Source organism: Bactrocera tryoni, chromosome 5 (genome assembly GCF_016617805.1).
Source record: "Bactrocera tryoni isolate S06 chromosome 5, CSIRO_BtryS06_freeze2, whole genome shotgun sequence".
Taxonomy (NCBI): Eukaryota; Metazoa; Arthropoda; class Insecta; order Diptera; family Tephritidae; genus Bactrocera; species Bactrocera tryoni.
The window spans coordinates 36,095,720-36,108,761 of record NC_052503.1 but is presented as its reverse complement, the minus strand read 5'-3'; the positions used below and the strand labels follow the sequence as shown (position 1 = coordinate 36,108,761).

Sequence of the window (13,042 nt, the reverse complement as noted above, 5' to 3'; positions counted from 1 at the left end):
TCTATTTATTTTATTTCTTCAACATTTTTTTTTTATAATGCTAACTAATTTAAACTAATTTAACTTAGAAGTGCTTATATACCTATATATATATCTATCTTATATATTATAACTTTAATTTTGAATTTTGTCATTCGTTGGAATGTACTTATTTACAATAAAGTGCTTATGAAGACTAAGCACCATGTGAACAGGGGCATATGTATGTGTTGACACAAAAATCATTATTGTTTGCAAACGCTGAAAGCGAAAATACTGCGGAATCCATATTGATGTAAAATTAAACAATTAAAAATGAAATAAATAAACAATTAAAGTTAATGTGTTGGTGAGACTTTTATTGCGATTATTTGTTGTTTTTGTGTTATTGCATTGAATGGCGCAATTTAGTATTTCCTCTTTACAGAATATGGAGGCAAAATCAGAACTCTTAATCTGTGCTTAAAAACAAGAAAGGCAGTTAACTTGGATAGAATACCCTTCACACACAAAATAGTGTTCAGAAAGAAATCTGTGCGGATTTTGTACGGTTGCTTTGTGTAATATTCCAAATTTCCTGAAGGTATCTTGTCAAATAAAAAAACTTTCATTCAAGCATTTGATTCTGATCGTACAGTTTGTTTGACAAATACATATATGTATGTATGTATGTATATAGTGGTCCGATCTGAACAGTTTTCTTCGGAGATTGCGTCATTGACACTGCCTTAGACAATAACTCGCCATTCCCATGGGAGTCGGGTTTAAGTAAGTATCCGGCCAAGGACTGTCAACTCGGTACCATGGCTCGAAATTACTTCAGGAACGTTTTCTGAAGCAACAACAATAACAACAACATTAAGGCATGCCAAATTTTGGGGCAAAAACGAAAGTTTTCCATACAATCACTTGATTCCGATCGTTCAGTTTGTATGACATCAGTCCCCGTTAGGATAGTAAGGGTTATCTGTGTTGTCATCGACGTCATCTAACGGGAGGTCCAGGAAACGTGCTGTTTCGACGGGGTCGGACCAAAGGGAAAAGGGTGGGGTTGGTAGGGCATGCAAAGAGTTGGTCAGTCTCATGCAGAGACTTGTTGCATGCAGGACATACATTGGGTATGTCTGGGTGACATGGCTAAATCGACGCAACTGGTAATGCTGATAATTTATATATACATATATACATTTTATTAAGTCTCCCACGTATCCTTTTGGGTGTAACGAACTTCGTGGCAAACTTCGTATACCCCCAGCAAGGTTTTAAAACTAACGGTAAAAACTTCGCATAATCTGAATCTTTATGGGTACCGCGGTTCATTATATTCCCGATTTGTCGATCTCACGATCAATATTGAACGTTTCTATATAAAATGTGATACGACGGAACAAAGTATTTAAAAAGGAAACAATCAAATCGTCAGATTTTTATTAAAATATGGACGATCACACGTACACTGAAGTTTCGGTTATAATTGTCAACTTAATTAACCGATAGGTTAACATTATAATTGTTTTTATCAAGACCACAATTTCCGAACGCATGAAAATGTCAAACACAAGCGCAGCCAACTTTGCTTTGGAAGACATTATTGAATAAGCACTATTTTTATCCCTTTTTCTCTGCCAGGTGGAATCGTCTAGCATGATTGGAAGTGCAGGAAATTTGTAAAAGTCGTGGTATAACTGCATTAAACAAATAATTTTACCTAAAATCGTGGAGATTGCAAACAATTAAAATATCAAGTGCATATTTTAAATAAAACTTTGCGTGCATATCTCAATAAAAGTACAATGGTATTATCTGAAACTGAGAAGGTGAGTTGGTCTCGTCTTGACACATGCGACTTTGGCAAAACACGACGGGCGAGTAAAAAACCCTCATTATTTGACTAAGCAAAATAATATGCAAATAAGGCATTAGTGAATGCCTTTGGCTGAAATGGAAGAAGCAAATCCTGAGAACTTCACATTGCTACGTATAGTTTCCCTTCATATAAAACCCCAATTTGATTTATCAATTGCGTACGCTTATTGGATTTTAAAGTAAACAGTGGTGATTAGATGTTAAAATTGTTGCGTCTATGCGTATAGAAATTCTTAAGATCAGTGGACGTGGAGAATTATTTATCGTATTGCCTATATTAATGGATTTTGATATTTACCGTAAACTATTTCAATTAGAAAACTAAATAAAATTAAACCATCCTAATGCAATAGGATTTCCTTGTTATTACAAGACCCTTCTCTGATGGGTGCACTAAAATGACACGCAAACCAAAAAATGCAATGGTTCTTCACCAAGAGCAATATTAATTTTCCTTTAATGAGACGTAGCAGAATAACTGCACACCTCTAGCAGTTCTTATACATTTAGCTGATATTTATATTTCGCTAATTAGGTGTTCTCGTGCTGTTGCATATTTTGGTGTATAATTTTTACAATTCGTGCAAACTTACAAGAGCAAGAGAAGTTCGTAATGTGTAAAAATTTCATTGCAATCTTTCGGATCTAATCTATTTTAATCTTTAGTTATATGTTTAATAAACAAATAGTGTTGCTTTAACATGGAAACAAATGTTTTGTGGTCTTTGCACTTGGTTTTGTAATTAATTTATTCCTCCTCAAATTAAATGTAATAATTATCAATTATGCTGAACTGTAAAACAAGTATTCGTTCAATTTATTTATAGAACTGTCGTAATAATAACAAAAATTCAAAATAACATAATTGCATGGCTTTTTTCGTACGATTTTTCTTCTGGTAACTTATTTTTGTGACGATATTAATGTGTAAACAATTTCGTTGATATCTAGTTCCATATTTTGGGTACATTAAATAGGTCGAAACGATTCCGATTACAGTGGCAGTCGGGTAAAAAAAAACGAATTTCGGTAAAAATGGGGTATGTGCTGATAGGGGAGCTTCTCCAGAGGAGGAATATTCCAAAATAATGTTGCTAACACTTTAAAATATTCTCGATTAAAAGTTCAAAAATTTTAGTATTTTCCAATTTTTCACTAAATTTTTTCACACTTTACACTTTGTATATTTAAATATACACGCTAAACATTGAAATAAGTTCACATAAAACTTTTTATTTATTAGCTAAAGTTTATTAATTTAAAAATTACTTAACACACTTATCGTTGAAAAGGTTAGATAGATTGCTTAAAATTACGAGGAAAACTAAGGCAAATTACAAATGATTTATATTTTTTGTAACACTTTAATACAAAGTTAAACTCTATTTTTGCTTTTTAACCTCTTATAAATGTGTGTACATATTTAGAATTTTTTTTTTGCACTTCACTTTAAAATTTAATACTAAAATATAATAAATATACCACAGTTGTGCTATATTCCGAATATTGCTCTACGCTCTTGAGGAGATTACGTCTGCTTTCTTTATCTCCGTTACTTTCTTGCTCATTTTAATGTGTGTGATTCATAGTGGACATTGCTTTTACTTCATTTATATGTATATACATATGTCTGCCCGCACATATACAAAAATAAAACAATAATGTGTACTTTTGGGTATAAACTTTTTAATTTAATCATTCGTTGTTGGGATAGTATATGGCAAATGTAATGAAGTGACTCGAGTGTCAAAATGCAGAATATAAATATGTATGTATTATTTTAGAAAATATAAGCATAGCATGCAATTTTAAATATGCAAATATAATACATTACATTATCTAATCCATAGCTTATAATAATAACTAAGCTATTTTCGAGGTTAGCAAGCAATATGAACAGTTAAGCTGCCGGGCACTTAATTTTAAAAAGTTTTATATAGCGGTAATGCTTGGCTAGAAAAACCTGTGCAATTGTTTTCTTGTTAAGTTGCTTTCCAATCTTTTGCTAATACTTACGTACAGTGGTCTTGTTCGATAAAGCGTGAAAAAATTTTTATTACATTTTTATGAAAAATTCATTAGTTTTATTTAAAGGAACCGAATATTATAATTGCAAATATTAATATCAGAAATTAATAAAGAGCTACATATGGAAAATAAACCAAAATGTAAAAGAAGATTCCAATTAGATATATGTTTGTAAGTCGTAACTTAGAAAAGTTAAGAAACAACCTTGCACTCTGATAGCACACTGATTAATTGTATCAAAATAGACGAATATTATCACGGAATCTATATATCCAGTGTATTGTCCTTTATAGACATTGGAATGTATGAATTCTACGAGAAACCAATGCCACCAGTCACTAAAAATTACATTTTGACCTCACATATTAGGTGGGACTAAAGTGTATAGAGATTCTACAATAAGTTTATAGATAAACCATGCCATCTACCCAATGTTTGCCTACAAATACGGACTTATGGTTGTAACCACACGATTTTTCAGCTTTAGGCTAAAAAAGTTAGAATAATGAAAGTTTCAGTTAATTTTGCTACCAAAGTCAAAAGAAAAATTGAATTGGAAAAATATGAACCATGGAATTAGACAGAAAACTGCTTTTCAAGCAGCAAATGTAATTTGCTGTGTGCAGCCAGGTAAAAAATCCACTGTATTTGGTTTTCGGCTATCATATGGAACAAACCGATAGCATTGCAAAACACAAACAACAACAAAGTGCAATTGCCTGGTGATCACAAGAGTTATGTATGTATCTTTTGTGGTACTCTCTACCTGCCTGTATTATTGTAAGCCTGTTTACCACTGTGCTCGGTTGTATTTTTACTCTCTTTCTCTCTATTTTTTTGGGTTCATGATTCTTTCCTCCCCGGTTTCTTTTGTGTTAACATCGGGTTGGATTCAGCTCTTCATATGCATTAATATACGAGTGCAGATGTATGTATATAGCTGGTGGTTTGCTGCCTGTTCAATTCCCTCTCGCAGTTTAGTTGCTGTCGCGCCGGCCCGTTTAATCACTGTATCCACCGCTCACTGCGCATACAGTATTCGATGTTCACTGTTCGTTGTCGCTGGAACAAAAACACTTTTTGGAAATCATCTAGTTTGCCTTGCGTTCATGTGTTCAAATGTGAAAATTTACTAAAAACTTTATTCGAATTTTAATTAAAAATTTCATTTCACTTCAGTTTGTTTCGTTCACAAAAATTTTCTCTCAAAACAAAAAATAGCCAAAAATATAAAACTCGATTTGGAAATTGAAAAAACCCCGATTAAATAAAATTCGTGAAAGCAAAAAACCGAATTCAAGCCCGAGTTGCCATTGCAAAGCAAGACAGGAACACAGCAACAACAAGCGTACAGCAACACTTTTATACGTTTCCAAAAGAAGAGAACACTGTTTTTGCAACTCAACACAGCCATGAGGCCATCGGAGTCGCCAAGGAGCTAAAACAGAAATAATAGCAACGCCCGTGACAACAAATACAACACACACACACAACATACGATATCATCATTACTGCTGATTTTATAGTCACCGACCATTCAAATATCAGCGAGTATTTTGAGTAATAAATCGTGCATTACGCCAACACTAAGAAAAACGCACTGTGTAACAATTTTCAGCTCGCAAGAGTAACAACAACAACAAGGGGCACCACTGTATCAGCTTCATTTGGAAGCTTGAAAGTAGAATTGAGCGAGTGAGCAGTACTGTCAGTGGGGTGCGTCTTTCGTCCGATACGATCAACTCGAATCACTGCTGCTTTAACGACTGCAGACAGTATTAGCAAAGCGATCAGTACACTTTCGCTTTTCGACATAGCCTACATATATTGATAGCAGCTCCACCCCTCCGCAAAGTTAGTGCAGCGCTATTGATCAGAGTCTTTTTACTGTGCATTTCATTGTTTGATATTTGTAGCATGATGTTTCAGAGCGACTTCCATAGAAAGAAAAATTTCGCTAATCCTAATTTGTTCAATGTAATAAAATGATTTTTTGTATAAATGTTGGAACATACATGAATCTACATGAATTGCTTTACGCTTTCAGAATTCCACTGCTGCGGAAAAGCCAACATCTCCTCAGCAACCAACACCTGCAAGCGGCCGTCCTGATGCCAAAGAGGAAACCAAGGAGCAAGAAGAAGTGCGTACAGAGCATCTTTTTAAGCACCCGCTGCAGAATACCTGGACTCTTTGGTACTTGGAGAACGACCGCTCCAAATCATGGGAAGACATGCAAAACGAAATAACCAGCTTTGACACAGTTGAAGACTTCTGGAGGTTAGTAAAAAAAAATAACTAAAACTGCATATTTTTACTGCGTCTTCATGATTGAAATATGTATTATGTACATATCTGTGTAAAGAAATGTAAAACAAAAGGCAGTATTTACTTTAATGAGTTGCGATTAAATGTGTATTCAATGTGTGTTAGATGCAGGCAACCGCTGTTATCACGATAGTTGATAGTTGTATGTATGTAACCGAAATGTATTTGAGTCCGACCCATGATTGTGATTTCAGATACAAAAGCTAAATACTTGAAGCTTAACTATATTGCCGTAAATGTGTTACTAAATTGACAATGGATTGTAAAAACAATAACAAAAAAAGTTCACTGCGCCGAAGCTGTAATACACCTTCACAAATAAAAAGTATTTCATACAAGGACTAGATTTTTAGCGGTCGGCTTGTATGGCAGCTAAGCGCTATAAGGTCCCGTTATCTGCGTTATGTATATGTTTTATACGGTCTCCGACGTTTTCTTCAAGATATTGCAAACCGCTTATCTTTATCTCTATTTGCAGCCTCTACAACCACATCAAGCCGCCATCTGATATCAAATTGGGCAGTGATTACTCGTTATTCAAGAAAGGAATCAGGTATTATTATTCAGAATTCATTTATGGGGCAGTATGCTAAATATAGTGGCATTTTTCAGACCGATGTGGGAAGATGCTGGCAACAAACAAGGCGGTCGTTGGGTGATTACACTAAATAAGACTTCCAAGGCAGATTTGGATAATTTGTGGCTTGATGTTGTATGTACTTCAATATTACATTTTTTTTATCAACTTGTACTAAATATTTTAGTTGTATTTACTTTGTGGCAGCTCCTTTGCCTAATTGGTGAAGCGTTTGAGCATTCAGATGAGGTTTGCGGTGCTGTGGTCAACATTCGTGGAAAGAACAATAAAATTTGTAAGTTTTGGTGTAAATTTATGTACGCACGAGTTCTGATGGATTATCATATTTTAAATATATAGCTATTTGGACAGCTAATGGCAATAATGAGGAAGCAGCACTAGAAATCGGAAATAAACTGAGAGAAGCCCTGCGTTTGGGTCGTCAAAATTTGCATTATCAGCTGCACAAGGACACAATGGTTAAAACGGGTTCGAATGTCAAATCGGTTTATACTCTCTAAAAAGTTTACGTACGCGCTTGTGTAGATTTAGCTAACCACACCTCGATACATTTACATACACACGCGCTGACAACATCGTTTGATCGAGTTAAGAAATTTATATTGTACTAAGCCTACATTTCTAAAAAGTGAATTCAGAAAATCGAAGACTACCAAAAAAAAATTACATTACTAAAACCAACCCACACATTAATCGTTGCATATGAGCGTCGCTAACGCTTACTTACCGGATTTCATGAACATGACAATTCGAATTTGTAGCCGTTCCGACGCCGTTAAAAGAATTTATTCAATTGTAGCTGCATATGCAAGAAAGGAGTAAATGGAATTAAAACCCACACATCGTAAAGCAAACTTCAAAATAATACATATGCAACATAAATTATACAAGAAATCATTGTTAAATGAAGATACAAATTTGTTTTACTGTAGGAAAGATCGCAGCAGAAATATATACGAGACTGCAAATGACTGCTTGCTCCAGGCAAATTAATGACGAAACAATGTAGACGACTGTTAATAGAATTAGTTCGAATTTAAAAAAAAAAATAAGAAGTGTTGAGACTGCAAAGCAGGTCTTTCAGCTAAATGTGCATCAAACATGAAACTTTTAAGAAACGAAAACGTCTATCGTCATTATTTACTGAAAACGGCCTGGTTCGCATACAATTGTAGTCAGTATCGAATCCTATGCGTGTTATAATGTAAACGATATGGAATTAAACTAATAAATTTGATAAAACATATCTATTTTTTGTTTCAATTTCTCGATTTATCTTATGATTTCATCCGTCAAATGATTTTGAGAGACAGTCAATCACAGAACGCAACGGTAAGATATTGAATAATCCTCGCTTTTTCAGGTTTTGGGAGATGGACAATGAACTATCTGAACCGTCGTAAATCATCCGTACTATTTTGTGGTCTAAATTTTAAACAAAGGAAATTTAGACAAAAGGTTCCGCAGAGCGGTGTAATCTCCCGCTACTGTTTGTTTCCTAAATCTTAGAAAAACCTACCACTGGAGGGAATTTCCATTCGCTCATACTTTAATGACTGTCTGAAGTTGCCACTGCTAGATCTGCAGCAACCAAATTACAAACTATTCGAGGAAATACAGAGTAGACCTCGAAATTTTTGTCGATGACTAAGATTCCGACAGTCAATAACTTAATTTTGGGCATTCATTTTGATAGTCTGTACTCCTTCATTCCGCGTAACGACCACGATCATTACCAAGGTACAGAGCCGCAAAAAGATCGACAAGTGATACTCCATGCATGCAATTCCCACGAAAAAAGGTTTTTCTTTGGTCTTGCCTAATTTTTTTTTACGAAAAAGCTTTTTTCTTTGCTCTTACCTCAATTTTTTTTTCACACGATTTCATCGACATATTAGATAACCTGACCCTGATTAAGCAATTTTGTTGTAAAATATCGTTTAAAAAACCACAACAAGTGTAGTCTTCAATTGTTGATTTAATGTAAAATGTATATAAATTGATTATACATACATATACATAAACAAGAACTATTTACAAAAAATATTTGGTATTTCCGAAGGATATTTTTATAGTAATTTTATCACAAATAATCAGTACGACAAGATGTCATCAATTTTGCGACGTAAATCTTTCCGGCGAGTTCGATCCAAAGCATCTTTTATCATTCGTAAATGCATTTTTGGATCATTGCAATCATCCTCTTCAAATAACTTCAACAGTTTGTATACACGTGTAGTCAGGTCGCGAGGATGTTGCAGCTCGATTTCATCCATCATTCCTTCACGCAATCCCAATTCACGGCCGAACATTCGCCAATGAGTACCCAAGTATTGTGAGAGCATTTTATAAATGGCAGCACGTTTATTCTCAGTTAAAACATATGGATGAATGTTGGAATTATTTAATCCAGTTGAAGATGTTGTCAATGATGCAGTTTCCATCGATGCAGACCGTCGCATATTATCGTAGGTAATGTTGCTGTGCTGTGACGGTGTGCTGTGGCCATTAATTGTTAGTTTATTGGACAGTTCGTTGGCTAGATGCATATAGTGATATTGATTGGTACCTTCAGGCTCCTGAACGTAGTTATGCACGGGAAGAATATATTGAAACCCTTTCTCATTATGATCAGATAATTAACTTACTTTTTGTGGAGGAATATAACTATCAATAGCTTCGTCGAGTCGTTTATATCCTAGGCTGCGAAGCGGCTCTACATTTTGTTCATTGATAACATCGCGCCGTTCAAGACAGTCAATTAAATCAGCCATGGTTCTAATGCATTCGTAGCGACGTGGGGAATTAATGCCATTTAAAAACATAGATTTGAGTTCTGTCACATAATCTGGTGTAGACAGTTCTTGCGACGCAATGTTTTTTAGTAAATCATAAGACCAATGTTGTGGTGTAGTATCACCCATTTTAATGTTTATTTTAAACAACCACTGCCCAATAAAATATCAAACAGATTCATTCGCTTTAGTGGTGTTGCTCCCAGCACCCGCTTTCTTAATTGTTGTTTATAAATTCGGTGCTCTTGTTAGTTCTTTAGAAATCAATTCGAATCAAAATTAAAATTGTACTAAAGTTATTATACATTTAAAAGTTTTATCAATAAAGATATTAGCACATAGATAATACTTTTATAATAAATTCAATATCGGCACCATATTTAGTCGATATTAAAAGAGCAGTCGATATAATCGATTCGATCTTTGTTTTACAGTGCTGCCAGTTTATCTGCTCAGTAACTATTTTAACTACTTTGGCTGTGTAACAAACAATAGTAATTGTCCCTACAATGATTTAGTGTGCAAACATTTCCTATGGTGTAATAGCTTTCCTTATTTAGAGTATAATTTCTGTATTGTATGGAATAAATAATAACATAAACAAATGAATAATTACGAATTAATAATATTTTTTGCAATAAACACTGGCGGTCTTGCAAAGCGCATCAGTGGCAACACTGTCATTCAAGTTAAAAATGTGGGGAATTTACCGGATAATTTGTAAAGGAAAAAAGGTAATTTCCCGCGTTGAAGTGTTGTTGATGTGTTTACAGCAAATGTTAGTCATTCGCAAATAATCTTTTGTTATAATTGAGGTGTATTCATAAAAAGAGGAAAATGGGTGCATATTGTAAGCAGTTAAGTCGTGATAAAAAAGTTGTTATTGAAGGAAGGTTTTTCTTATAGGACCATTGTTAAAAGGGTGGGCTGTTCACATTCTAATGTGGTACGTTTCATGCAAAAAAAGGATACTTTAAAGGGCATGGTGTGGAAAAGTGGATTTAGTCCCAAACTAACTAAACTAAACTAAAAAACTATTTTTTTTATTAAAATCATATTTAGCTCGGGAGCTGTTTAAAGCTCTGATATTCGACTTTCACCACAACACAATTCTAATATGACAATTATTTAGGATGACTGTCTTCCACTCTTGGTTAACAGCGCCCTTTGCATTGGCTGTTAGCCATCTGTTACCGAATATGGCTTGTTTGGTTATTGTTGTGGTTATCTATATTTACATAAAACTGGTTCATCCTTTGCTAGCTAACCTCAGTTTCGGCTCGGTGGATGCGGAAACAATTCGAGGATTTTTGACATCGTTTCCACCTACTTTGGGCCAAGATTTCGTATACACAAATATTCATTCATAATATATTGAGTTCGTTCCTTTGATATATTTAGAGTCTCAGTTCTCTCGAACAACTTTTGCGAGCGTCCAAAATTATTTTGTGAACCTTTTTGATGTTTTCATTGGTAACAGCCTTTTTAGGGCACCCACTGACTTCATCGTTCTCGGTGTTCATTTCGGCTCGTTCAAACGAAGAAAACCACTTCTCAACGGTTCATTTCTCTGGTCCAAAATGAGTTTAGAGCTGGCTGAGCAGCAAACTTTGCTAGTACTTACAAGGAAATAGAAAGAAAGAGTATAACTCACCATAGGGGATTGCGAGATTACTTCACAGCCGCAGCTACAGTATTTGGGAATAATATTGCATTCCAATCTAAAATTTAAGGAACAGTTGGTATATATTCCGGCAAAGCGAACAAAATATATATATAATGCTCTATCGAGAAAGATGGTCAACAGAGGCTGCGTGCGTTCCAGCCAGCGATTATTAATAGCAAAAGCAATGAGTTCCGTTTTATTGTATGCAGCATCAATGTGGGTGTTAGCGCTGAACATAAAATCATATGCAAGACCAATAAAAGCAGGGCTTCTGCAATCCGAGTAATAAGTGCTTTCCGAACGAAATTAAGCGATGCTGCTGAAGTACTAACCAGCATGCCGCCTACTGGCAATTCGCGTGACTATACCAGTTATCAGAGCCGTCTACAAGACTAAAAAATCAGAGAGAACAAAAAGCTTTACACTGTGCATCAGCGGTGGCAAATCTCATCGAAAGGACGATGGGCCCACAGACTGATCCCAGTTCTCTGAAAACTAGGGAAGCTGTCAGCGAAACGTCATCTTTAATTTTGACAAAATTAAGAAACTTACAATAGATTGGGCCGAATGCGAAGAGCTTGATAAGCTAGCCGACAGGGTACTGCTCGAAAATTCTACGAAAAGATGCGGCGACTAACAGAAGGTTTTAAGACCGGAGCATACTCTTGCTGAACTCCCAGAGATTATTTAGTGACTGATGCCCAGAGCATGCAAAAATTATGGAGGGAACACTTCTCTAGTCCGCTAAATGCCAGTGAAAGCATAACACCAGGAGATGGTGAGCCCAATTCTCCAATCGATGATGATGGAGCAGACGTTCCATTACCCGACCATGAAGAAGTTCGAATAGCAATTACCCGTCTGAAGAGCAACAAAGAAGCGTGGCCGATGGATTGCCGGCCGAGCTATTCAAATGCGGCAGCGAAGAATCGATAAGGAGCATGCATCAGCTTCTTTGTCGAATATGGTCGGATGTGGAAATCAATAACTGGCCAGATATTCACTATGCTGGAAAAGACCCATGAAAAGAGAATCAACACGCACGTTCTATACCAAACGAGGTTTCAGATAAGGCGACTTTCGTGCGACTTCTTCAATCTACTTTTGGATAAAAAAATTCGAGTTAAAGAACTAAATAGAGAAGGTAAGATCTTCCATACGAGTGTGCAGCTGCTGGCGTAAGCCGACGATATTGATACCATTGGCCTCCACAACCGCGCCCTTAGTTCTGCTTTCTTCAGAATGGATAAGGAAGCGAAGCAAATGGGTGTGGTAGTGACCGAGGGCAAGACGAAATATCTCCTCTCATCAAATAAACAGTCGTCACATTCGCGAATTGTCTCCCATGTCACTGTTGACAGTCTTCGAAGTCGTAGATAATTTCGTCTATCTTGGAGCCAGTATTAAAAGCAATAACGATATCAGCCTGGAAGTCTAACGCAGAATAGCTCTTGCCAACAGATTTCTTTTCAAGAAGCTGCTCATTTGTGGAAACTGGCGATATCGGACCACTATAACAGTTATACCATACAAACTGAATTATCGGAATCAAGTGCTTGTATGGAAAACTTTCGCATTTGACAAGATATATTCACGAAATTTGGTACAGATTATTTTCTAAGGCATCAATGTAATCTCCGAAGAAATTGTTCAGATCGGTTAACTATAGCATATAGCTGCCATACAAACTGAACGAACGGTATATCAAGTGCTTGTATGGAAAACTTTCGCATTTGACAAGATATATTCACGAAATTTGGTACAGATTATTTTCTAAGGCAG

General features: G+C 35.5%; 2 protein-coding genes across 4 annotated transcripts; one reads left to right on the top strand and one right to left on the bottom strand.

The window, feature by feature from the left end:
* Positions 1 to 1,594: 1,594 nt before the first annotated feature.
* On the top strand, positions 1,595 to 8,045 carry LOC120777123 (eukaryotic translation initiation factor 4E1). Of its 3 annotated transcripts, XM_040108267.1 has the most exons (8): positions 5,090 to 5,424; positions 5,492 to 5,727; positions 5,790 to 5,850; positions 5,921 to 6,153; positions 6,680 to 6,754; positions 6,814 to 6,913; positions 6,986 to 7,073; positions 7,139 to 8,045. In XM_040108267.1, exons 3-8 carry the CDS (start codon positions 5,791 to 5,793, stop codon positions 7,297 to 7,299), a joined length of 717 nt encoding a protein of 238 aa, XP_039964201.1. In that variant the 5' UTR covers positions 5,090 to 5,424; positions 5,492 to 5,727; position 5,790; the 3' UTR covers positions 7,300 to 8,045. The 3 variants fall into 3 exon arrangements, with proteins under 3 accessions (XP_039964202.1, XP_039964201.1, XP_039964200.1); XM_040108266.1 differs by having other exon boundaries at positions 5,090 to 5,727; XM_040108268.1 differs by lacking the exons at positions 5,090 to 5,424; positions 5,492 to 5,727; positions 5,790 to 5,850 and adding an exon at positions 1,595 to 1,796.
* A 714-nt stretch (positions 8,046 to 8,759) lies between these two features.
* Positions 8,760 to 9,928, bottom strand: LOC120777268 (fas-associated death domain protein). The gene is made up of 2 exons (XM_040108472.1): positions 9,448 to 9,928; positions 8,760 to 9,378 (listed from the first exon to the last, which is right to left on the bottom strand). Exons 1-2 carry the CDS (start codon positions 9,721 to 9,723, stop codon positions 8,893 to 8,895), a joined length of 762 nt encoding a protein of 253 aa, XP_039964406.1. The 5' UTR covers positions 9,724 to 9,928; the 3' UTR covers positions 8,760 to 8,892.
* Between the last annotated feature and the right edge of the window lie 3,114 nt (positions 9,929 to 13,042).

Excerpts from the sequence above, each read along its gene's own strand:
- LOC120777123 (XM_040108267.1), top strand. The coding sequence starts at position 5,791 with ATGATGTTTCAGAGCGACTTCCATAGAAAGAAAAATTTCGCTAATCCT. Across the intron at positions 6,154-6,679 it reads ACAGTTGAAGACTTCTGGAG|CCTCTACAACCACATCAAGC; the intron begins GTTAGTAAAAAA and ends CTCTATTTGCAG. Across the intron at positions 7,074-7,138 it reads TGGAAAGAACAATAAAATTT|CTATTTGGACAGCTAATGGC; the intron begins GTAAGTTTTGGT and ends TTAAATATATAG.
- LOC120777268 (XM_040108472.1), bottom strand. The coding sequence starts at position 9,723 with ATGGGTGATACTACACCACAACATTGGTCTTATGATTTACTAAAAAAC. Across the intron at positions 9,379-9,447 it reads GTTATATTCCTCCACAAAAA|GAGCCTGAAGGTACCAATCA; the intron begins GTAAGTTAATTA and ends AACTACGTTCAG.